Source organism: Calliopsis andreniformis, chromosome 6 (genome assembly GCF_051401765.1).
Source record: "Calliopsis andreniformis isolate RMS-2024a chromosome 6, iyCalAndr_principal, whole genome shotgun sequence".
Lineage (NCBI taxonomy): Eukaryota > Metazoa > Arthropoda > Insecta > Hymenoptera > Andrenidae > Calliopsis > Calliopsis andreniformis.
The window spans coordinates 17,023,184-17,048,786 of NC_135067.1; the positions used below are offsets into that span (position 1 = coordinate 17,023,184).

Here is a 25,603-nt window from a genome sequence, read left to right on the forward strand (position 1 = left end):
ATGGATCTTGGACCCCGTGTTGCGTCGATCGCGAACGCCGTGAAAGAGTTCCTCTGATATCCTGCACGTTATCGATGATCCTCCAATTTAGCTGCATCTGCGGTGGTTAAAGGGTGAACGGTGGAAGCGCCAAGGGAAGGAACATAGAATCGGGTGACCTACATGGGACTAGTAGTGCGCATTTAACGAAGCACCTTCCGTGTACAAGTACTCTTTAATTAGTTCTCGAGGAACTGTGATGTAGAGGAGGGTAGAGTGGCTCGATCGAACTTCAAAGACCCAGAGGTTCGTTTCCCGCGATAATCGTCAACCATCCTTTCCGCGGGGGTCTGCACACATAAGTACCGAGAGGTAACGGCTGCTGCGGTGCCGATACGTGTGGCATGGGTGCGGGGTGATGGAGGGTGGATTCGCTGGAGGTCGAGATGGGCATGGACAAGCGAAGGGGCGGCGGGGAGCAGGGGACATAATGGCCGCGGCACGTGGTGCGTGCCCCCATTAAACCGATCGCACCCTGGATTGATTTTCAGCCTTTCGGCATTTGATACGAACAAACTTCGTTGACGGTATAATTGAATCGCCGCGAGCGTCCGTCGCAACTCGAACGCGATTCGACCGATACGCGATACCTGCTGCGACATCCCCTGAAAGTGAGAAGAGGAGATGCGTGCAAAGAGGTCGGAGGAAAAAAGGAAGAGAGGGCGTTCGATACGAACACACAACACGATAACGAAGTTACTCTCGGTCAGCGATTCTTTGACGATTACAGGCTCGTCTAACTCGCACGAATTGTTCTTCGGTCATCGCTTGAATTCGATCCCCCCCCGTTACGCGTTTCCGGCGTAACTTCGTTTCAGCTATGCCCGTTTTTGACGTCCCTTTCATCGCGTTATGAATCCCTAATAACCGGAATACCTCTAATTGTTACTCGCTCGCCGTTAGACAATGCAGATTCGATCCGATCGAATGCTTGATCCTGCTCGATTATCGACCGACGCGGTGGACTTGGTTCGAGCGAACGAGTTCGAGACGAAAGTGCAACGCGGCAGCGCGTGAGCAAGCAGCAGAATGCATTCGTGCGGTCTGCGGGCCGTAGCTGCTAATTAGCGCATACAGGCCTGTATGGTAGGCTCGAGGGTTGGACGTCCGACGGTGCAGGCTGTGCAATGCGCCCCTTTATTAAATACCATCGAAATTAAAATTATAATTGCATTCGCTGCCCCCCTGGCTCGACAACGGCCGCGCGCGATACTTCCCTCGGCGGTGACTCCCCTCTTGTCGGATCCCTGTACCGTCCAGGATTTGCTGAGAATTAAAAATAGGGAAACATCGCTCAAGTCAAAAGAGAGAGCATCGATTTCTATGAAACACCTTGTACAAAGTTTCATTTCTTTTTGAAGAAACAAGAAGAGGAGAAGGAAATGGAAGAATGACATTGGTGGCAAGGCACTTACTATTATCGTGAACAAATGTTGATGGTTGGATGTATAAGGTGTGAACGAAATCATACCGAAGGCAGCAAACAGCTTTTGAAATGTCGATAGTAACGAGTAGTAATCGAGAATGGTAAAATAGTACGATCGACCGTTATATATTCTAATTAGCGGTAACACGAGCTGAGTAAGGCATATGCTGGTGAGATTGTAGGTGGAAACGATGCTGAGGCCAGAGACGACGGAGGTAGAGGCAGGAGAGGTTGTATAGCCCCTGTCAGCCACTGTGCCACTGACGGCTCGCTAATTGCTCGACCAACCTCCAATTCTCTGACCCCCTTTGCCCCGGCCCCGCTCTTACCACCGTTGCACCACCCTTCAAATCCAAATCCAAATCCATCCCTTCGTAGCGGTCGCTACTCGTCCTTTCAGAATTGCGAGCATGCATCGAGTATCGTATAATGACGAAATTTCTCGGCGAATGATCGAAGCAACTATACGGGCGACTGGATTTCTCATCGATCGAATGAGTTATTAAGCAGAAACCCCTGCAATGTGTATCTCTCATTTTCAATGCGGATTCACTAGAATTTGAGATTGCCCGATCTATCGGTTACCCAGTGGCTGCATCGATGCGATCCCAATAAAAGGGAGAAGATTCCATCTAGGATTGTTCGAATTGTTCTGTCACTGCATCAATTTGGTCACGTATCAATTTACCACTGTGTACGTGGAGAACTGCCGCTTTACGCTCGGCATGGAATTCATTTTGATCAAGCATCTGTTTCGTTAATGTTATAAAGTAACTACTCTTAAGATGAACGTAACGATCCCATTTTATAAGGGACTGATTTATTTTAAGTTACGCCGTCTGTCACGGACGGCGAAATGAAAAAAAATCGCAAGGTGCGTGGGCGCAAGCTACCACCATGTGAAATCGATCGCGTGCGTCGTGGCCACACGAACGAATGGGCGAGTAAGCGAACGAGCGTATCAAGGGTCGGTACGGTCGCGAATTAATCGAGCATATAATCGATGTGCGCCTGTCGATATATATGTATGTATGTATATGGAAGCTATCCGCCTGGTCACCCTCGTGAACTCGGGCCCCTCCATCGTTAGTCAACAGTGCGCGCGGTAACGCTAATTTCTGTAGCGGACGTGTCGTACTAGGCTGTCAAAAAACGTTCAACATTTTCACAGAGACCTTAGTTCTCTGCCCTCCAATATTCTAACCTTAGATGTTGCAAAAGTGATCTTTGAAAATCAATCTTAATTCTTTTCATTCTTGTTCCATTCACAATTTAATTTAGGTACACTGAGAACGAGAGTTTTGAAAATCCTGTAGAGCACATTGCCTACTGAAATCCTTATAAATTTAACTTTATCAAGCCATTAGTCCTCAAAATCCACAATTCTTATGAATACTTTTTTTTTATCTACGACTGACTAAAAGATTTAACTCATGCCGCTCTTAAAATATTTTCCTGAAAATAGTCTGTTCATATGCAGAGAAACAAGTCCCAAGAGGACTGTTACCAATCACTCGTGCCCGATAACGGGAATAAATCGGAACGTGGATCGATGGATGAAACGACGGCAAGCGAAATGGAGAGAACACGAGGGCAATGAAATTAAGAGCATCGAATGACATCGTCGCGATATCTCTGCGGCTGTTTCCGCGGACGATCGCACGTTCGAACGAGTCGCGATAGTGTGATCGTAGTCGCGAATTTATATCTGATTTTCCGACGGGACGGAAATCAGGGAACAGGACAAAATTGATCTGCCTTCTGATTTATTACCGCGAACTAATAAAGCCAGTATCGAGCGTGACCCGCGGCATTCTACGAAACAACCGATAGGTTGTCGTATCGCATTCTGTTCGACCAACTCGAATCCATACTTTATAAAGGTTACCATGGATCTCAGCGTTGCGTTAACGTTCCTTATACATTAGCCCTGGTATTTCGACTATTGACTATGTAAACGTAAAATACAATGGTTGAAAAATTTCCTGTAATCTGAGCATCAATTGAACGTTAATTTATTGACACTTGCTGAACGCCACCGCCTTGCTTTCATCGTGAATTCTGCAATATTCCATTTTGATTTGCTATCCGCGGGATCAAATATCAATAACTTTTCGAGTCGACAGGTATCGCTGGAAACACGCTCCTGTATTGTTCAAGCCGTACCGTGGTGTAATTTAATTTCATCGATGAAAATAGTTTCGTTATCGCGGTTATACAATTCCCGTGTCTTCGCCAGTCGTGTAACGGCCGCGTGGGCGTAAATTTATATTTTTGTCGTTGGGGAATTCGTAACGAGGAAGCGATCGAACGACCATGTCGAATAATGCCCGCCGCGCTGACAAACGAAATTAAATGACGTCGAATCGCTCCACTCCATTCGCGCGCTAATAAAAACCGGCCGTGCTGTTAATTCTCGCTTATGAGATTTCGCTCGTGCTCGACTCGATCATCGAATACGCGTCGATGGATGCCGCGCGGATTTTCGACGAGCCTGTGACGTTGTAAAAATACAAATAACCAGTGGAAAATTCGAACAAAATAAATACGTTGATCCCACTTACTCGTGATTCTCAAGGGTTCTTTGATTGATAGGCGGTTCTGTATTCGTTTAATCGCGCTATGTAGCCCGTGTTACCAGCGATTTCAATCTTTCATGACACGCAATACGATGTTTCGAGCCAAAGCGGTGTGCAGGAATCTCGTGAAGCTCAACAGGCACGGTGAAATTAAAAATGCAATCGGTAACGAGCTCGTTCAAATCCTGCACGGCTAAGCGAAGATAAAAGGAAATTAGTGGGCAACGCAAACGTGATTGGTAGGATCCTGCACAAGCCTTTGCGAAGCGTTTATCAAATCCACTGATTAACTAAATAGACCCTACAGTGAGAAACTTTTTCGCACAAACTAGAACGAAATATTTATACCAATGCTTCAGTTCCCCTTATTAAATGAAAAACCCCTCTACATTTAAAAACGCTAAAAATTGTTTACTAATACATAAATATACAAATGTGTATGAGAGTCCAATTAAGTGCTTCACAGAAGAGTAAATATTCCAAAGAGGCAAGATATAATGGAAACGAATGTAAAAGTAGCAATTACAAGCAACAGTGGACACGTATCAGTGGCAAGAGCCTGAAGAGTGGAAGAGAAGGAAAACATTCGAACGAGATTCGAAACGAGCGATATTAACGCTCGAAGGGATTTCAGACGGCGTTCACATCAGCATGTCGAGTCGCGTATTATATTTCTCCGTTTCATTTGCACGAGACGTAAAATTAATTAAACAGCTGATACGTACGGCACGCCAACGGCAGAGAACCACCTCGTGCTGGCCGCCTGGGGGCAGAGGTACCGGCAAAACAAACATATCCCCTCTTGAAAATCGCCCAGCTTGACCCGAGAGATTTTCAATTTACGCCGCTGTAAGGGGATGTAAAATGTTGCTGGCTGGTGCGTGTTCTGCTCCGCTGCGTGGAATACGTCAGCGTGCGTACCTGTCAATAATGGGTCGACGATAAGAAGAACTGGCGGCCCAGCAACCGCGGAAAAATCGATCGGTCAAACGAACGAGTTAATCGAATCGACAAGTTTTTCGGTTCCGCCTGTCTGTTTAACCATCGACGCGCCACGCTCAAAAGGACGATCAATCGACTACTGTCGTAACGAATGCAACAAACGATATTTGTCTATGCACTCACGGCGGATTTCCTACAGTTTTGGAATTACGTATATTTCATACAGAATTTTAAGCTATTCTTCTTTTTTTATGGAGGAGTATTTCTCATAGTAATTTAGGTTTCCATCGTTGCCAAATTTCTACGACCCCGTATTCTCTAAATGCAGAAAGTGATACGTGCAAGTAAATTTGTCGCTGTGAGGACGAAGGACGGAGATATTGTTCCTAATTGCGCGCGTTTTACCTACCCGCCAAATTCGCAAATTACGTTTGCATGTATCCGCGCTTCCCCGAGACAATTTGGGCTCATAAACATAATTAATGGCGGAGCATTAATTCAGAGATTTTTCGCCGGTTCCAAACACATGTTACCGTACGCCGCCAACTGTCTCGCAATTTAGCTAAATAATTACCAAACTTGCCCCCCACGCAGAGAACGAGGACGCATTGCCAGCCGACGAAACTTAATTGGTAACGGAGCAGAGCGAGCGTCGCTCTGTTTGGATCTCTTCGCTACGTTTAGCAATCAGAAATAGGAAACTCTATTATTAACTGTTCATAACCGAAAATGTTCCGATTCTGGAGCAAGGAAATATAGTCAGTGTTAATTCTAAAAATATATTCAACAATCGCCTCTAAATTTGCATACACCTGATGAATTTCAACTCGTTAGCTATGCAATACGCTGAATGGAATTATAAATGTAGGAAGGCCGCAAGAACGCGTGACTGAAGCTGGCTAAAGTTCCACCGTGTTCCACGCTAAGTTCAACTTCGTCGCTAAAGTTGACGGCTGAACAGAGCCAGTGCTGTGAAGATTCGCGTGTAGTTAAAGGCGACTGGGTATATGCATGAGTCCCTTGTCCCGGGGCAGGGCTGCCATCCTAAGCCGGCTTGACTAATTGGTAGCGTTATAATCATGGGTACACGGTTAGGTTGGTATTACCGCAAGTTATAGCCCCGTCTCCACATCGGCGACCGCCACGCACATTCACGCGTAAGAGGGGTGCTTAATGACCCCGCCGTTTACGCAAATTTTCCCATTATGCGACGTGGTTTTGGCCCGCCAAACGGGACGATCCTGGCGACCGTCGGAACGAGCGTCATTTTCTCCGACTACTGGGGAGCTTAAAGCTTTCCGAAACCGCGAACACCAGCCTTTGACGTTGCTTTTTGCGAGCTTGGGTCCGTAGCCACGAGATAATCGCTTGACCCTCCGATGGAAACGACTGAGAACGACTTGAGAATTCCTCCCCACGGTTTTATTCGTTTCATAAAAATTGACCGTTTTTAATGAGTATTTTCGGCTATCATTCTGTCCTACTTGATACGTGATTCTGTCAAAATAATCCAGAAAGGTTTATCGCTCGCGCTGCGAGTGTATCCCCTGGTAAATGATCCGATTTCGGTATACGCAACCTGGCGCATGGTCACACGAGATACTGATAATAAAAAATCGCGGGATATAAAATAATTCAAACAAATGCGCTCGCACGAAGAACGGGCCGGCGGCGATATATTCCAGCGGGCTTATCCGCGTCCGGTCATTCATATACGTGGGAAAAAGTGACGCTCTAATGGCTGGCTATCTGTAACGGTTAGGAAGTGGGCGAGATTTGTTGACGTCGCTGAAGGAAGGGCGAGAATCTTTTCTCTGGATCTGTCGGCTGCCGATATCACCAATACCGAACGCTCATAAGGACTCGAGAGATAACAGTTGGCCATCGCGATTTCTCGATGTAACTTGAACCCATATTTTCTAGAAATCCTTCCTTCTCAAGTGGAATGGTTATGGAAACATATGAGAGACATATTTTAGAAATTTCCTACGTTTTCGAGTTGAAATCGCTGCGAGTGGACACGGGTGCTTACAACGCGACACAAAAACCTACGAAGAATTTCATATCGGTGGTGTACGTCCCGTCGGTTTGAATCCCGCGGGTGTGATCGCAGCTAACTAAACTTGTAAATCTCTCTCGTCGGGCAACTGGCACTGGAGCTTCCCAACTGACCAGAACGCATTTGTCTGTCTTACGAGCGGTGGCACTATATTGGAAAATCGCTCGTGTTTGAATCTTCTTCACGTGGGGGTATACAACATTTGAAATACAAAGTGAGAGAATGAAAAAAAGTGCTACGCAAACTACGAAAATCTTCAGGGCGTATTTTCTCGAAGCCTAGGGGCGACTTAAAAATTCAGAAAGGACTTTGTGAAGTTTCCTCTATTCTTCCCAAAGAAGCTTAAAAAGATTAAATTCTTGCGAGGTGCAAACCTCCTCAGTACGAGAGTCACATATTAAGCAGATATCAGATCCTAGTTTCTTTCTAGTACATTCTTAGTCCCCCATTCAGAAGTCCACGTAGACTTTGTAACGCGACGTGGTTATATCAGAAACAAAAGAACACTCGACGAGCACGATGGGTCGTATCCCACAGACGCAAGTCTCAGAATCTTCGTTTCTCTACCATAAACCTTAGTCGCGCGAATTCCAGCCGGGACATAAAGGCAGTTTCTGGGGAGATTCGCGCGGCGTCAGGGCATTAGAAACAAAAGCTGGGTAAACGAGGAGTTACGAGGGCCCTTTATGCCTCTGCCTTCGCATCCGGTTGTCTCGCGTATTATGACTGATGTCTTAGTTAACCGTTCCGCCGTGGCGCTCGAGGCTTTAATGCTCGGGAAAAAGAAGCTCGCGAGATACGACCACTTGTGTCAGCCGCGCGCCTCCGACTTCGACCCCGAAATTGTGAGGGATGGTTATGGTGCAGCGTGCGCGAGCGATACGATCCCGCGAGCGCTCACAAATCAAACGCGTCGCGACCGTGCGCGTCGCTCTTTTTCCACCGACCGCCGGAGAACTGCAAAAAGTTTCAAACTCCGCCTTTGATCGGCTCACCTGTCGCTCCTCGCAACACATGACCTCCATGAAAATCGCTTTATCTCGCGCTCGATTTCGAACTGTGTTCGCGAGCGATTTACTTGCACCCTGCGACGCGTCGGGTGTTTTTGGAGCCGCTCGTCATTTAAATCACTCGATCGATCCTGACATTTCGAATTTTAGTTGTTTGCGTGGAAGATTTAAAAGAATGTTGAGAGATGCGAGGCGATTGATGTGCTCGAAAATTACGAGACAAGTGATATACGCGAGTTCCTTGTACAGAAGAAGATTGAAAGGGAATACTTTACCTCTGTGGTGTTTGAAGCAACCCTGCTTAAATGTCAACATACACTTACACACTAATAGTACTTAGAAATAGTATCTACATATCACTCAAATTTTGTTTCACACTTTAGACACAGATAGAGCGAGCCGCAAACGTAATTCTTATACACTGATGTGACCCCGTCCGTGGTCTAAAGAATACTGAAGGTATAGTTGACCTTAAAGACATATTGAGGTCTATCCCGAAGTTCAATGTATATAAAAACTATCCGTGGGTAAGCAGGTAAGAAAGAGGAGGGTAGATTATTGGCAAGAACGAAGGCTTGGCTTGCTAATAGGTAATAACTAACAGTTTGTGGAACACAAAATATAAAATTTTGTGAGCGGGGATAAAAGATTTTAAAGGAAGATAATATAAAGTTCATAAGAGTTTCTAGAGGAATTATTAACGAGAATTTGATATTTTCCCGTCGGGCATAGGCATCCTCTATCACGCAAGTTGGTCCCCTTTTTTCCCGCGGTTTTTCATTTGAGCCACGGCCTCTAATCGCCGCCGCTTCCCACGGTAATATTTAATTTTTAATCCGAGCGTATTCAAATGCGGCCAGACTCGCTCTTCGTGCCGCTCCTAATGGGAATACAATTTATTCCCTGGCCACGGCTTATTTTACATTTTATGCTAAATAAGCGCCGGCTACGCGCATCGTTCGTACCAACTTGCCAACAATTAATCGCGTGAAAAGCTCGCACGCCAACAATAACGGTGCTGCTGTTTAACAAAGAATAAACAAACAAATTCCTCCCGCGATCGTGTTGCAAGAAGCATCGCCATCAACGCAACGAGAAAATAATTTCCAACAACGGCTCCCTCATTAGCAAGACGAGAGAAGCAACGTACTCGACCGCCACGCGGAGTGCATTATCTTCTCACGAACCCTTGCCCCAAACTTCCAGGGCTAACATCCGACCCTTATAATTATCTACAGGAGAAATTTGGTCAGCATGGCCCGAGGGTCGACGTGAAACTCAGTTACAGCTTGGTCAGCCACACTTGAAAACTCCCGGGGGCACCTCTAATCCACGATTTTTAATCTGGGATCGATTAAGTCCTAATAGGCAATTCCTGGCGATAATTACGTGCGACCTGAGGCCAGAACGCTGTCCACCATCTGCGTCTTAATGAATCTCGCTAGTTAACCCAAGCCTCCCTCTTCATCCTTTTCGCCTTCCACGTGTCTGGCTTCTCTTCGAACCGAAAATCTCTCACCGCGCTTTAGCACCAGTTCAAACATTTCTTTCCTCTCGTTCGCCCCTTTCACGAATAAGAAACAATTCCGTTTCCCATGACCACTCGAGGACTGCTTAAGCGTTTAACGAGGGACGAGGGCCACATCAAAGCCTTGAAGCTGGTTAGACGAGCAATCGTTCCTTGCTAATCGACAAGTTCTGGGCACGACCGTGGGCACTGACTCGCATGAAAGTTTACGCGCTCAGGGTGAATTCCGACAGACCTCGAGGAGAGATCCGAGGCTTAAATCAGTGAGTCGTTTACAGGCACGGAAACGCGTGCAGAACGGCTCAGAGAAGATCGAGGCAAGTCTTGCGATTCAATTAAACGGGCATCCGAGCATCGTCTCTCCCGACGGACGTCCGCTCTGAATCAGTGATGAGTGGCTGTTGCTTGTCTCCGCTCTCATTTCCGGCAGAACGGCCAGCGACGAAGAAAGAAAGGGAGCCCCTTCCGGTTCTGCCCGCCGCTCATTTTTCGGCTGCCTTCTCATGCATTATTTAAGCCTCGGACCTTGGAAACGAGCGTTGAAGTCTCTGCAAAGTATTTCGCCAACGCTCCTGATGGATGCTTCGAAATCGATCATTCTGCTGGAGCGCTTCACGAGCGAAGAGAGTATACATGATACGTCAGATCGGCTGAACCACAGAAGTGTCGAAAAAGAATGCTAAAAGTGAAACGACGAGAATAAAGGGACTATCTGAAGTTTTTGAAATTTCAACTCTTTGAAATCTGTTTTTCGGCGGGTTGTTTGCCATCATATGCTATCGCACTTTGCAGCAATGAAACGATTAGCGGTTGTCTATGGAAACGTTGCAAAATTCAAGGCAACGACGGCCAAGTTTAGATTTCCTCCACAGGAAATTCCGGACATAGCCTAGATCTCAATTTAGACCCGCGTAACCAGCTGGCGACTTGAATAATTGAGCGAATCATAAACCCCGTGTCCGGCTATTACCAACCTTGAATATTAAAGTAATTGCTTATGTACAGAGGTTGCGGAATTGCAGTGATTGAGTTTGGTTGTCTGATCATCCAAAAATTTGATCTTGTACTTTAGAAATGGTATAAGAAGATACAATATTAGTCTGAAAATTAATTTCAGATTTTATTATGGTTTTAGTGTAGTAAATCGATTAATCGGAGCCCTGTATTTCTCTATAGGAATAGCAATTTCCTTTCAGTACCTTTGAAACAGTCTTTCTTTCAGTACAAGGCGATAAAGACGGGAATTAGATACGAATCGGCTGCAAAGGGGCTGAGGTTGGTCCCTCCATTCTTCTCAGTGGCGCGCACCTCGGGGTCGGATTCTTAAGCGCGATTTGTACGAGTGCCATATTTCTCCGGTAAGAGCGCCGTTTGGCGGTAATACTTGCAGTATTATTTACTGTTAACGACCCACTTTGCCCGCGTAATGCCAGAGAATTAACTTACTGCGCGCGCCTTAACGTGCATGCGAGGGATACTTTATAGCTTGGCGACTACGACCCTTCGACTTGTTTGCTTTCGGCGCTGGTCGCGCGACTCCGCGATAACCTCTACTGCCCGCTTCGGCCGTTTTCCACGATCCACGATCAGCGTACTTTCTAAGGCGAATCGAATCTCAGGAAGCGATAAACTACAGGGGCCTGGTTGTTCTGCTTCAATAAAAGGAACCTGTACCTGAATCTCGAAGCGAAACGAACATTTTCCAAGATATATGGGTTCCAAGGTGTTAATCAGCCAAAGGAAGTCAGAAGTTTCCAGGGGCCATATTGGCTCATTTTATGGCACTCTTAGCTAATTGAATCGATAACTATCCAAAGCTGTTATCGAATTATCCTGCCATTACCTGGCCAGATAATTACGCAACGGTTGGATAAACCACGCTTCAGCGGAAACGCATATTTTTCGGTGGAGGGTTTTATAGGGTGTTCAGGAAGTGTTGGGCGCAGGCAACTTGCTATAAAAGGCAATTTTATCTCTAGACCAAGTCCATAAAGATGTACAAAAAATATCTACTTTTTTTCTTCAACGAAAAATTACCTCTCAAGAATCACAGAGCCATGAACATTGCTAGTAGTACCAATAAATGCTTAATACACAATTTTAAAGTCTTACGTGGAGAAAATATGAAGAATCCAAAGTCATTACAGCTTAATGCCATGTGAAAACCGATGGGCGATACGGGATTAGGAATAACCTTAGCACCGCGAACACGCGCGTGCACGCACGGTCCGAGTCTAAATCTAAGATAGAAAGATATACATTATAGGGATTATTAAGTGTTGGCGCATTCACTTAATCCCGTAGTGAATATCCCGTGGTATATCTCCAAGCCGATCAATCACAGAAGGGAGCCGTATAACCCCAACCCATAAGCGAGCACACGAACCGAGTAGGAGAGGGAGCAGTTCAAGCCCGTCGGTTTCGGTTCTCCTCTGTTATTCGCACCGAGTCATATATCATTTCGTTATCATCGACTCTTTATATGCGGTCGTGCTCCATTTTCTGTCTGTTTGCTCCGTTAAACGCCGGCCTCTGGTTTGATTCAGTGAAACCATTAGCCGGATTTCGGCCGGCGGCCGCATTTTCCGTTCTCGCCTATCGCCGCGGCTATCTCTTCGCATCATACGCGACTGACTACCGCCATTATCGGCGCGGACCGGCGCGAACGATAATACCCCCCCCCTCGGGGGCGGGCACGGAAAAATATTCCCGGGGTCGCGAGCCGATTTACTATAAACAAGATCATCGAACGGGGGAATGCGTGCCGCTTTGACTCTCTCCCGTTCGTTTATTTCCGCTCGACGCGCGCCGTGATCGTGTTTTCTTCCACCGACGAGATTTTCGCGCGCTCGGCCCAGCCCCCGGCGCGTTAATTCGACGATTAAAATTCTAACCTCGTAATCCCTTTTAATCGCGCGATATCGCGGCCGCGACGCGTTAACGAACAGCTCGACGAGCCGAGCCCAGGGATTCGTTTGAATTTAAATTATAGCAATCGTATTTCTTGCGTCGGATAACACGCCCCCTCCGCGTGCCAACGGAGACCATTATTTTTGCTCTCGGCGTCGATCGCGTCTCCTGCTCGCATATGCATTCCATCCCCCTAAAAAGCAGATGTGCCGCGCGGTGAACGGACGCCATCTTGCTGTGCGATCGTCCCAAAGTGCCTGGTGAGCCGGAAACAACTGATAACGATGTCACCGATCGACGTTGCTCGCGGTCGTTCGAGGATGGTTAACGCCGATATTATCCATTGTCCTACGAGCGCAGCGATAAGCGCCGCGATAATAGATTTTACGGGACGAATTCATGCTCCGTTTCCTCCGGCAATGGCGGACTGTCGCCGTCAAACGGGGCCAATAAAACATCCTGAAAGCCGGTTTATCGCTCTACCAGCCTTGACTATTTATATTTTGCCGCGCTGCTCTTCCCTTCCATCGATGCACTCGGGATGAATACAATAATGCTATTCAGAGATTTGAGGTGGCTAAGAAGAAAGCTGGTTTCGACGAAATCTCGCGAAGCTATCCGAGGTCGACAGGAAATACCGTGAGAGTCGCGGAAGGGGATGAATAAGATTCATCCTGGCGCACTTTCGGGGCGCAGTTCCGCGACGGCAGAGATTGCGCTCAGGGGTTGCAAATGGGGGTGTCAACGGCATCAGGCCTGTATTGTGGAACGTCAATGCCACGGAAACTAACACCGTTCCCTTCGCTTCGACCCTCCTCCCCTTTGCCGAGCCAGCGAACTAGCTATGGAACAAGATCTGTATTCTGTTGGTGTTTGGTTCGATGCCATCTTATGCCTGTACCCCCCTGTTCGATTAACCAGCCCAGTGTTCGCGTCGGGATCGATTGTCCTTTCGTGTGTGACTTTTGGACGGTCCACGAACGTGGGATTTTGGGGTAGAACAGTGGCTGGATACGTGTACAGAGAGAAGCAGTGGTATTGGTAGTTAACACAGGAACATTAATGGGATATCCGATCGCGACGTCTTGTCGGGCACCGATAAATTCGAAAATTGCCGATAACCGATAACTGGCTGTCAGAACAATCCACTTGTTCTGACACCTGTGTCACTTCCGGTTATTCAAAGCCGGCGGCGTGTCGTCCGAAACGCTGACAGCGCCTTTGTCCCTCCCATCCGAGTGTTGAGCGTGCCAGCGTCCTCAGCTATTATTATATTTCCATCCGATCGAGCCTTTTAGTCGATTCATCGCGCGACGTACTTCCCGCCTTCTGGCGCGTTTCGAGGTACAGCAGGGAAGACTCAGGAAATACGAAGCACCCTGAAACACGCACCGTGTTTGAACTCCGCCTGGATTTCATCCGCTTTTATTACACGAAATAACGTCACCGCGACGTGAACGATCATCGTCGAGGGACGAGCGCGAACCGTCGGCCACGACTGTTCATGACGTGAATGCGTTTCCCCGAATCTTCCAACCGTTTCAGAAACAACCCCTCCTGTTTTGTTGCGGGCATTTGAAAAAGCATCGCGTATCGGTGTGAACGGAGGCAGAAAGCTGTCGGTCTTAATTAACAGCCCAGCATCCTCTGGATAATTCAGGGCGGCTGGGTCAGGGCGTGTTGATATTCCCAGGCACCGCGAAGGACCTCGAAAGTAAACGACGGATAAAACGATTATATGAGAAATCTCGCTTACTTTGCGCGTCGAGACGGCAAAGTGCGCTGGGGCCTCGCAGCGACTTCGGGGGCGTGGATACCGTGGCGAAGGGTTAAGGCCACCGTTTCCTACAGCGATTTCCACTTTGGCTCGAGTCCTTATTAATAAAGTCGGATTAGCATAACTGCTTGGATCCGTCGGTCGAACTCCGCATAATTAAGCCGCGCCGATTGCTATCTTCAACGCTGGAGTTTCTAACCGTAAGATAAGCCGATAGGTCTGAAGGAGATCTTGAAATACGAACAGCCGAGTAACGCGAAGAGTAAGAGGAACAGTTCGTATTACTAAAAATCTTTCCAAAACGGAATGAAGATTCCTCTGACCAGACAGATTGTCCGAACGTTTAAACGTTTAAACGGTTTTGGATTCGCGGCAACGAACGAGGGACGGAATTTTCAATTATTACGCCGCAACGTTCTACTTCATCCGCGGTATAATTGAGGTTGCGATAATAGCAAGCGATGATATCGCGCCAAAAATATTTGGAGAGGCCAAAGAGAGCAAGGGAGAACGAGGAGGACCCTTTTCACGTACACAGCTTTTAACTCCGAACGCGAGAGTACACGTGGGCACAGATAACGAGTTCTGTCAGTGACTGGTGCCGCTGTCACGAGGATCGTCAACGAAGAAAGGGTGCACGTTTGCATTCTGCGAGGCAAAAACTAGAGGCTACGTCACGACGGCGTAACGGCTTATCGGTCGGTGCGGTACATTAAGCACGACCGTTTACTGGCGCTACCGCAAAACGGGGATGCTGTCGGTCATGGTGGCTGAAGGGGGAGGGCGAGGCCGAAGAAGGGTGTCGAGAGATTATCTTGTCGTATTCAATATTCCTATGGAGCGTTCGGGATGATAAATCGTCCTTCTCGATAGGAAAGATGAGGCTGAGCCACGTTCCAGGACCTTCATGGACTCCCGCCATGGCTCACTTCTCGATTGAATGTTGCATCTCTCTTTGCCGCTGTTTGAAATCAATATTGAACACTCTGGAGAATAGTCGATAAGTTTTTAACGTTCTCTCCCTTCCTATTACTTTACTCTGAATTATTAATACACTTCGGATGGAAACATTTGATAACATAAGCAAGAACGTAAGTTAAACTTTAATAACAGAGTAGATGAAACGAATAAAAATATTGTGGATTACACCGTATCATTTTGTGAGTTAAATTTGCAATTTACTCACAGTGGAAGCAAACTATACCATGAATGTGACTCCTTTCCTCGGAATGCTTCTCTCCTTCCCTTTTGGTCTTGTTTGGTCTCCTGACGTTCTTCGTCGCGGGAATTTCAGTATTCCAGGGACGATGAATCGTGGAAAGCACGGGATCGCGCGAGGACGCGGGTGCGAATGCGTCCACCAAGAAATCCCGCGGGTATCAGTATAATAAAACCATTAGAATGATCCTCGTACGTGCATTCAAACCGTATAAATATCCGGCAGAATCCCTCGCGCCGTTTCCAACTTCTGTGTAATGTTAAACTTGCGATAAATCCGAAGTACCAGGCGGGGGTGAATCTCTTGTCCACGATGGGACGGGAGCGCAGTATCATCTTCGCCGTTGACCATGGACAATAAATTCGCGGCTAGCATAGGTGGAACGCGTGGAGCCCCTATGGCGCTGTCGCTCGTATTACGCGCGATATATTTTTTTCTCTCCCAGGCTGGTGTACTTTCGAGGTTTCATTATTTTATGTGCATTCATCACGAAAACAATAACTCGGTTGACCTTTCTTTTTCCCATTCGAATCGGCGTGTGTTCGATCGGCTGATCCTTAAATCCAGAGTCGTTCGCCGATGCTTTCGAAACCTCCCCCTCTGTAAGGTGATCATGGTCAGAATTATAGCAAACGTTCTACGTGAAAATACAAAATAATAAGAAAAACTAGGATTCTTCTCTTTAGTGCTCCACCATCATTTGCAACATTTTTGTTGACTCGATTACGTTATCTAGTCGACAGACCGCAGAGCTCGGTCATTAGAGTCCTAAGTAAAGGCTGACATAGCACTCCCTGTTCCTTGTGTGGACGCGTATATAATTATCGAAGTGTACACCGAGACGATGTTGGTGTCAGCAATGGTCATTTACCGCTATCGGCTGGTTCACAGGCTATCCTAACTGCTCTGTCCTGTCTGATTATTCTCCGTATCCATTCTACTCCATAAAGCCTGTTAGAGAGCTCCCACGTGCATTACGGGCAGTAAATTAGCGATTTCAGGATTAATTAACACAACGACCCGTTAAGCGATCCGATTTGTAAAGAATAATCGATTGGATGATTTAACTATGCAATTTTTAGACAACGATGAACAGGATTAACTGTCGCTTACCGAAAGTCGTGAGAATTTGTGACTCCAAGTTTCACGAATTAATTAGAACGAACGTCGTGAAGCATTTTGGCAGTAATTCCGAGCGATCGATCATTTTGTCGAAGAATCAACAAGTACCGTTTACGCGTGACGGGGTTTCTTCGTGACCGAGTCGCTAACACCCCGGGTGTTGTTTCGCCGTTTCAACCCCTACCAACATACACTTCTCTCGCGAATATCGATATATCACGAGCTGCGGTAGCGCCCTGACGTTTCCTGTCATCTCTTTAACGGAGCACCCACTTGGATTAAGTGTTCCTGTTTGTGAACGAGTTGTACTCTTCGGCCGGTCAATAACGAGACTACTCGACAAAGCGTGAAGGACGGGACCTCTTGGATGTCCCCTTCGAACGGTTGCTTTGTCTTCGACGTCGTTCTTTCAAATCCATCGAGACGTCAAAACTCTATTGCCTCAACATCTCTGAGCGTTTAATATTTTACTCGGGGCTGGAACCTTTATGAAAAAATGTATAGAAGGCAGACGACCTAATCTACTGTGAACAACAAATAGATGTATCTACCAGGTAGTTCACAGGCAATTTGTTAGCACTTGCTCGATGTCACTGACGACCAGTGTTGCGTGAACGCAACCAACTTGACCGAAAACCGATCTAAGTTAGACAAAGGTCTAAGATTGAAGATACCGTATCTATCCCCGTGGAAGGGTAGTCGAGAAGGGTGTCTAGGTTATTTACCGACTAACTGCTAACGGCTAACCGTTCCTCGAGTTCTAACTCACGCGCAACGACCGAGAATATGTCCCGAGTGTCCGGACCTTCGTCTTATTGCGGCCAGACCGTCTTGAATGAGTTATCCAGGCTAGACCAAGGACGACTGGTGTTAATCATACCCTCTGCTCGGACCTGAGCTCGATTTAACGAATATTCATGGCAGTGTAATCTCGCAGGATGCTGTTCAACGATTTCGAGATGCTTCGAATTTCTTGCTTCAACTTTATACAATACTTTCACTTCACCAAACAAAATTTCTTTCTTTCGTCTGGTACTAAATAGCGTTGCCATAACCCAACATAGGGAAAATAATTAATAAACATTCTTTTGGGAGATATCTCGCTTCCCCTCCCCTAGCTGCATACCGTGCGTTTCATTTGCACAGGCTCATAGGAATGCTAATTAAATCGTTACTGAAATTGCTCTTGGAACTTTCGACGAACTGTTCGAGGTCCAGGATAAAATAGAATATCCAAATACTGATTTCTGAGAGCAGTAATTTACTTGTAAATTTATATCTGAAATTCAGGAGAGGTATCACTCTCAGCTTGATGAATAGATAGTCAGACACTTCCCTCGACACGGGCACAAATGACGTATTTTCGAGGCGGAAGGGAGAGGGCGAACCAAAAACGCGAAGAAGCTCCAACGAGGTTCGGGCTGTAGAGAACCCCCCGAGAAGGGGCGTGCCTCGCTTCGAGCGGCGTTATCTTGCCGCGAAACATTAATAATAAAAGTTTTCGCTCATTGTCTCGCGCCGTCGCGCTAAACGGCAAACGAACGATCGTCAAGGGGTATGGAGGAAGGGGAGGGCGAGGAACGGCGACACGGTAGCACGAGGCGGGCATACAACAACGCTGGTGAGCACGTTTTGTCTTTGTCATGAATGCTCCCTTATCTTCCGCGAGTCCATCACTGGAGACCGGTTTTGTCCTGACTCGGTCCTGACGAGTAGGACTGTCTGCGAATTGTAAGGAGACAGGAAGCTGGACACTGTGCAACGTCTGGACGCGCTCTGTTGGGAAATATTTCGAAACGTCGATCAGCCGCGAAACAAGGGTCGTGGGTAGCGCGATATCGAGAATTCGAGGGTTTAGGCTACGCAAAGTGTCCCGCTATCTCTCCGCCTTTCATCGACCACATCAAAACGTGACGTTGCTCGGCTGCTTTGGACAACTCGACGTTTTTCCTTCCCAGTAATTTAGTATCTCTCCCCTTGTGTATCCCGATTTTTCGATCCCAAGGTTGCTCCCTTGCTTCCCTAATTCGTGAAACACGGAGCCCAGTGTTACGCCACGTTAATCGAGGCCTCTCGATCGCAGGCTACATCTCTCAACTGACCACAGCTCCCCGACTCGCACTCGCCTTCGGTTAAAGGGATACGATGTAAATCAGTCTAACGCCCAGCCGCATGCACTGACCGCACATTAAGTAGCCTTGACCACTCGAGATGGAAGCGAGCTAATCTCACAGTCGGACGAGATCTTTCGTTTGCTGGAGAGGCAGGATAGATTTCTGTGCTCATGAAATATTCAAGAAGTTTTATGATTCATCTTCAGTCTAAATGGGGAACTATATTGACACTTTAGTGTTGCTGTGTTTGAAGACTTTCGACAAATATGGAATCTTTGGAATCAAACAGGAAAATACAAGAACTTCGAAAACGAAGACAGAAAGTTGAAATATAACAGTGGTCTTGAAGAGTGCACTCTTAAACAATAGCAATAAAATATCGTCACTATCATCGGCACTCAACTATAATTTGTAACTTGGAGTTTGTTCCTTTTTCCTCTTCCTAGCAATCAAGATACAAAGTAAATTGCAAAGTTCAGTTCGTTTCCAAGATAATCGTTCGGAATAGTTGGTCCGTAGTTGTTCTGCCAGTCTTAATGCGTTGAGCGAGAATTGCTGAGCACGTATGTGGAAGCAGGACACCGATCGATCGTTAAGTTCGTGCCCGGCTGCCGGGGACACTTACAAATTAGCCAATCAAGTTCTAATCCCACCACGATTTACCCCAATCAGCCCGCATCCCGCCGCAAATACTTTAATCCGACCATTAATCCTGCAAGATAAAAGTTTCCGAAGTAGTTAGAGCCCCTTTGTCGTCGGCATCGGCAATGTATCGGATCGCGACTGGTCGAAACCGATTGCCAAACGATAAGGACCGTTTCGAACGGTCCTATCTGTGACTGTAATTAGCGTTCCCGCTGGGCGGACGTCGATCGCTGGTTTGGATCACCAGAAAACGAGGGAAATCTGTCAATTTCTCTCGTCCACCGCCTATTCACAACATAACATAAAAATATGTATTCCATAAAATACATTTTAAAACAAATAAGTCACCCAGCTAATTACTAACCTGGTTCAACCAAGATAAAAGAAATTCATTTGGCGATTCTCCTCAACGACGACAAATCTCTTCTTCTGACCAAAATGCGCGTCTTCTCCGCTGTAATCCCGGCGTATTTAAGCAGGCGCTGGGATTGAAATCCAAAAAAAAAAGGTGGAAGGATTCCGTGGATCCGCGGAGGGCGGGTGGAGAGGTGTGAGCGGCGCTTAAATTTATGCTCGGCATCGCGGCGGTCGTCCCCGGGCAATTTTTTTTCAACTTCAACCTCGGGGCGATTCTCTGCCCCTTCCCGGAGTCGGCCTCACCGGTGGTGGCCATATACAGAACGCTGGACAAACAACAATAAATACATTTTCCCAGGCGGGGTGGCGGACCCGGTGAGGGGTGGAACTTCCATGCGAGCACGTACGGGCATAGCTTAGCGTAATCTGACTGCACACCACCCCATTTCAGCCACCGAGCCTCCCCGCGCTACGACGTACGCAACCCCCCGTCGCCCCTCTGCACCCGTGCACCCAACAAGGCCGAGGCCACCCTCTTCTGCCGGAGGAGAGGATAAGCGACAAGGGGCGGAGGGGAGGCGGAAGATGGAAAGATAGCGAGAGAGACAGTTGAATGGAAAAAGGAAACAAAGAAACACAGGAGTCGACAACGCAAGCAGAGTGGGTAGGTGGCATCGCCACCTGACGAAAGAATCCCGCGGCCTGACTAGAATTTCATTAACCGCGGCCTGGCGGAAAGGGGACGACAAATATGAAGAGAAAAAGAGTGGAGGCACTGCCGACCGCGTTTATCGGCGCGAAAGAACTTGTTAAACAGACCGTTTGTCCGTTCCGCCGTTTCCGTCGCCCTTAAGGGGCTCTTGGATGAAAATTATCCGGAAGCATGGCTCCTCCTTCGACCGTGTATTTTTTTACAGCGCCCACTGTTCTTGGGAATAGTAATTTTTCAAGCGCTGGGACGATTTAACAATTCAGTGTTTCAGGAACACGCTCGGAAGAACCGAGATGCTATGGAGTTGGGATGTTTATTCGGTTTTATTAAATCCCGTACGATTTCGGGCGTTTCACGTGGCCCTCCTGTGTTTTTCATCATTGAAGGGGGCAGAAAGTTTAAGCGGTGTGTTTTCGGCCAACACCGACCGTTCGGAATGCTAATGCGTGATTACGCCGCGGCCACCGCCGTAATACGTGAACTTTTTGTGCGACTCACGTGTGGTAACGGCGGCGGCGGCTCGCTTAAAACATCCCTTAAATTACCCCCATTAGCAGGGGCTGAATACCGGGTAAACGAGGATTTCACTGGCGGTGTTATGCGAGATTTATTCCGTAGGAAATATTCCTTTCGCCTGTTAAATTACATCGTTACGGACCTCTGGCCCACGCCCTTCCACCCTGCTCGAAGGGCGACTTAAGCATGAGTGAGGGCAGACACACTGGCATATTGAAAACTACAAATGTTGACGATAAACTCCTTCGATGCGAAAGAACTGCTGAAGAAGCCTTGAAAAGGCGCCTGAAATCTGAAGTAGCGACTTATCGTAGTTTCATCTCGTTAAAATCTAAGGAGTTTAATCTGTCCAAGCTTCATAAATCTTCATAAATCTGTGCTGTTTCTCCAGGAGTACATCTTAACTCTTTATAGAATTTCCATGTCTCCTGTGCACTGTGCTCTTTCAGAGCTCTTCGAGACCACCCTCGTAGGACACACACGCGCTAAAGTCCTCCTTTCAAGACATCCAACGAGCCTTACCTTCAGAAAGCACTCGCATTTACAAACATCGCAAATCTGAAGCTGAGAAGTCGGGATTGACCTCGGCACTGGGACAAAGGCCCTTGCGCGTCTTCATCAACTCGACTTCTTTAATTTCCTGGAAACGAGCAGCGGTGCCGCGTGTCTGGTTAAAGGGGGTGAGGGGAGTATTCAGGACAATTTACAGAATTTAAACAGTCTCTGGGGATAAGCTGGTAGCATGGCAGGTCGGATTAGCAGGCTGCCGCCGTCGAAATAATTCCCCCCCTCGCTAGCCTTCGCCTGGCCACCCCCTTGAACCTCCGGGGAAGGTTACGTCCTTCCTGCGGGATAAAACAAAACAGCCAGCGGAGTATATTAATGCTCGGCTTAATGTGGCCCGCCTAATTAATGGACCGACTCACCGGATGCCCGTGCTCTCGTCCTAAAAGTAAAAGATAACGCTTCCGCGGCGGCATTATTAAAGACACAAAGGCTGAGGGCACGCTCGCTAGGCGCCCTGGACATTTTTCTGTAACGGCGCCCACCCCCACGCACGAGCCGTCTTTGAAAGGGTGTTTTAAGAAAGACCCTCCCTGCTAGGAGAGCGTATTATGCGGACTGAAGGTCGGCGCGAGAAGGAAACGCGGAAAATTTTGTTTTTCCGGTGCAGAGATTCCAGGGGTGGTGCTTTGGGAGTGTCGTGGATGCTGCGAGGGCGGAGCCTTGAGAACTGCATCGAGACTGCCCAGTTACGTCGATAAATAGAGAGTCCTCCTTTCCTCGAGTCTCGTTCTAAGGAAGTTTCTAGGATACCTATCGTCATCGTCTGGGGAACTTTAGGGGTTGCATGGAGGAAAAGAAGAATTGGTTCTATTTCAACTTATTGATTGACCTCAGTGAACAGTAAATAAAGAACGTAGGTAAGAATAGAATAACTTGATAATTGAAATCACTGAATATCTATCAGGAGCGGCGTTCGATGTACGGTCTGGGAATTAGGAAAGCAATTTGATTACATTCAGGAAAATGGTTAACCGAGAAGATGTACCCGATCGGAGGACACGTTGACAGAACATGTACGAGATAATCGAATTATCGTCGCTTTGAGGAGCAGCGTCCGTGGATGATCTGATCACGTACCTGATGAACAGATCGCCAGCGATGCGAGTGGCTTTCGAAGGGAAGGCCCTTTCCATCTCTCTCTGTCTCTGCCACCCGCTGTGGACCCTTCCACGGTTACGTTCCAGCGAACCGTTACCACTGTGCTCCGTTGGCTTTTCGACGATAGTAACTCCTACCGAGCAATTAAAGCCACGCGAAGCACGAAAAGGTAGTTGCGATATTGGTGAATAACCGACGTTAATGTTGCAGCACAATTGCGACCGACCGCGATAAGGTTGCATTTAAATTGCTAATTAAATACCAGCCCGTTCGAACGGTTTATTCATCGTTATGTTTAGTAACTTGTTCCTATTGTTTGCGACGGGACTACCGAGCTTCCGCGAGATAGCAACCTATCAGCCGTGGGGTTAGAATAGAAGAGAGGAGAGAGAGGCAACGCGCCCACGAAAATTGCGGAACAAAGTGGAAATTGACTGACCACATAGGGTCGGAGAAGGTTTTCGAGGTCGTCGGTGGTATTCAGGTTGGCTTCCGCAGGAATCTCTGCGGTCGAATTCCTGTATGCCTAACTCGAAAATACTTCTGTTATTATAGAGAATACGCGTTCGCGTTTCGAGTCTCAAAGGAAAAGGCGCCTGATTTCGGTGGATGGTGATTTTTTGCTCGCCTAAGAGGCTTATTACCATCAGCCGCGTGGCTAAACGGAAATCGCATTTTCGGTTAGTTAATTAATCTCGCGCGTTCAATATTTCCCCCCTCGGATATTTTCCATTGACACGTTAACGACGACTTTAATTAACCTGTAATAACAATAAAATACATTAACGCTGCGTATAAATTTAATCGTGGAAAGCATTCGATCGTTGGCACGATTATTATGTGGGTAACTTTGCGCGCATTTGGATTTAATAGTTTGCATAATTTACCCGGCTAGTTAGTTGTTCCATTAATCACCGCAGTTGTACGAGTGCACGCTTACGAATAATAATTGTACCATTATTTATATAGCGCTCGATGTATCGATGGGCAGGAAAACACGTAATGGATTCAAAGCAATTAATTAACTCGCTTCGAATCGTGCTTGCAACGGTAATTCTGTCTCGAAACAATAACAAGAAAGAACGTTTATATACAACTGACGTATAAACGACTGTTGCAAGGGTCGAAGCTTCCCCGAACGCGGAAGTTTCTAATACTTCTGTCTTTAATAATTAACGTATCAAAGGCTCGGTATTAATATTTGCTTCGGAGTCTCAACCGCACAGAAGATATTAACGTCCCTGTAATATTGTGTCCAGGCTAAGGGGGGAGGACATATTGAAACCGCACAAACTTTGCTCATAGCATTCACGGGTGTTGGTAAATATATACCGGGTGGTCCAGATCGAACGTCCACACTGGACGCTGGAGGAACCCAGGTCAAGGATAAAACCTTCGCAAATTATAGTCAGAAAACAACAAGAACAATTTGCACTAACTGCACTTGCACCTTCCCCACTGCATCCCTCTCAAAAAGTACCGTATTCTCGCCTTCCAATGGCTGCAATCGTTTAACGAAATGACACGAAGAGCACGCGATGTCGATTAAACAAACGTTAAATCGCTGGAAGTTTCAGTCGAACAGCGGGTCGGGTCGCACATGTATCTTTGGCCCAGAACAATTAATGTTTATCGAGAGGCTCGCGCAGCCGTCGCCAAAGCTGGTGGTTGCTTCAGAACCGGTGGCGCTTAAACGCGCAATAAGTGTGGGGAGAGGGTCAAACTAATTCGATTCTAAACTCTGACCGCATCGCGAGAAAGAGAGGACAGCAGGGGAGGTATGGGACAGAGGGCAGGCAGAGGAAATCCACCCCCGCAACGGGATGGACACAGATGGCACTAACCGCGCCGTTAAATTCTGAACCTGTAACTCTAATTGCTCATAGACAAGCGGACGTCCTAGTGCCAGATGCCGGTGAAACTTGTTAAAAGCACGCAAACGCGATTACTCATTCTCGATCCGGTTTAGACCGGTGATTTACCGCGTAAGCCGATCAACCGTGGATCGAGGTCGCGCGAGAATTAATTGATACGTTGTAATATAATAATCGTTGCTCGTACTAATTGCTGGCGTTATTGTTCCCTGCGCTTGCGTCGAATCGTAATAATCAATCAAGATTTTCGTTTGGTTGGCACAGGTAACCAGACGCGCGTCCAATGAGTAATAAAATGATGATGGATGTGAGCAAAAGTGAGCCGAGCAAGAACGGGACCGAGCAACAGAAATGCGCCGGCTGTGGGAAAGTGATCACGGAGAGGTAAATGATCCTGATTGATTACGTAATTTCTTGCGCCTTTCGTATGGGCGGTAAAAGGGTCTACTTTGACGATATACATATGTACCTGTATTCTTTTCTTGAAGGTTCCTCCTGAATGCTTTGGACATGCTCTGGCACGAAGACTGCTTGAAATGCAGCTGCTGCAACTGCAGACTCGTCGAAGTTGGCTCGACGCTTTTCACAAAGGCCAATCACATATTGTGCAAAAGGGACTATCTGAGGTGAGTCGATCATTTTTGCATTTTCTTTCCCTCGACGTTCGGTCTCATTATGTCATCGCGCGGGGAAGCCAACGAATGGCAAAGAGGAAAGAGGACTCGGTGGCACGTACGAGCGATCCCACCGAGGCGAACGAAAGCAACAAATCGAATTTTACAGATGAGTTTCCCTTATTGAATACACCCACGTCCCATATAAACAAGCGGGGGCAAATAAACCGTGTTGAGATTACAAAGTCCCGAGGGAACACGCGCAGGTGGCGCGTCTGCGAAGAGCGTACGCTATCGAAGCTCCGTGGCCTTTATTAATGGCCTAATATTTGAAGATGGCATATTCGTGGTGGTCGTGAGCTTATTGGTTCCCGCTCTACGACCAACTAAAAGTCCTCTTCTCCAATGTCATCGACACGAGGGACACGGGAGCTTCCCTGCTAACATAATGACGTAATATCGCCCACCCTGGGGGTAGAGAGCTAATATCATAAG

General features: G+C 47.2%; 1 protein-coding gene across 3 annotated transcripts in view; it reads left to right on the forward strand.

Moving 5' to 3' along the window:
- The window catches only part of LOC143180246 (LIM domain only protein 3), a 61,050-nt gene that overhangs the window by 10,469 nt on the left and 24,978 nt on the right, over nucleotides 1-25,603 (forward strand). The window contains exons 1-3 of one of the 3 annotated variants that reach the window (XM_076379832.1): nucleotides 22,711-22,789; nucleotides 24,759-24,878; nucleotides 24,983-25,120. In XM_076379832.1, coding sequence (XP_076235947.1) covers nucleotides 24,778-24,878; nucleotides 24,983-25,120 — 239 coding nt within the window. In that variant the 5' untranslated portion in view covers nucleotides 22,711-22,789; nucleotides 24,759-24,777. Of the gene's footprint in view, nucleotides 1-22,710; nucleotides 22,790-24,541; nucleotides 24,657-24,758; nucleotides 24,879-24,982; nucleotides 25,121-25,603 lie in introns of those variants that run through there. The other 2 variants (XM_076379831.1, XM_076379829.1) reach the window with 2 other exon arrangements.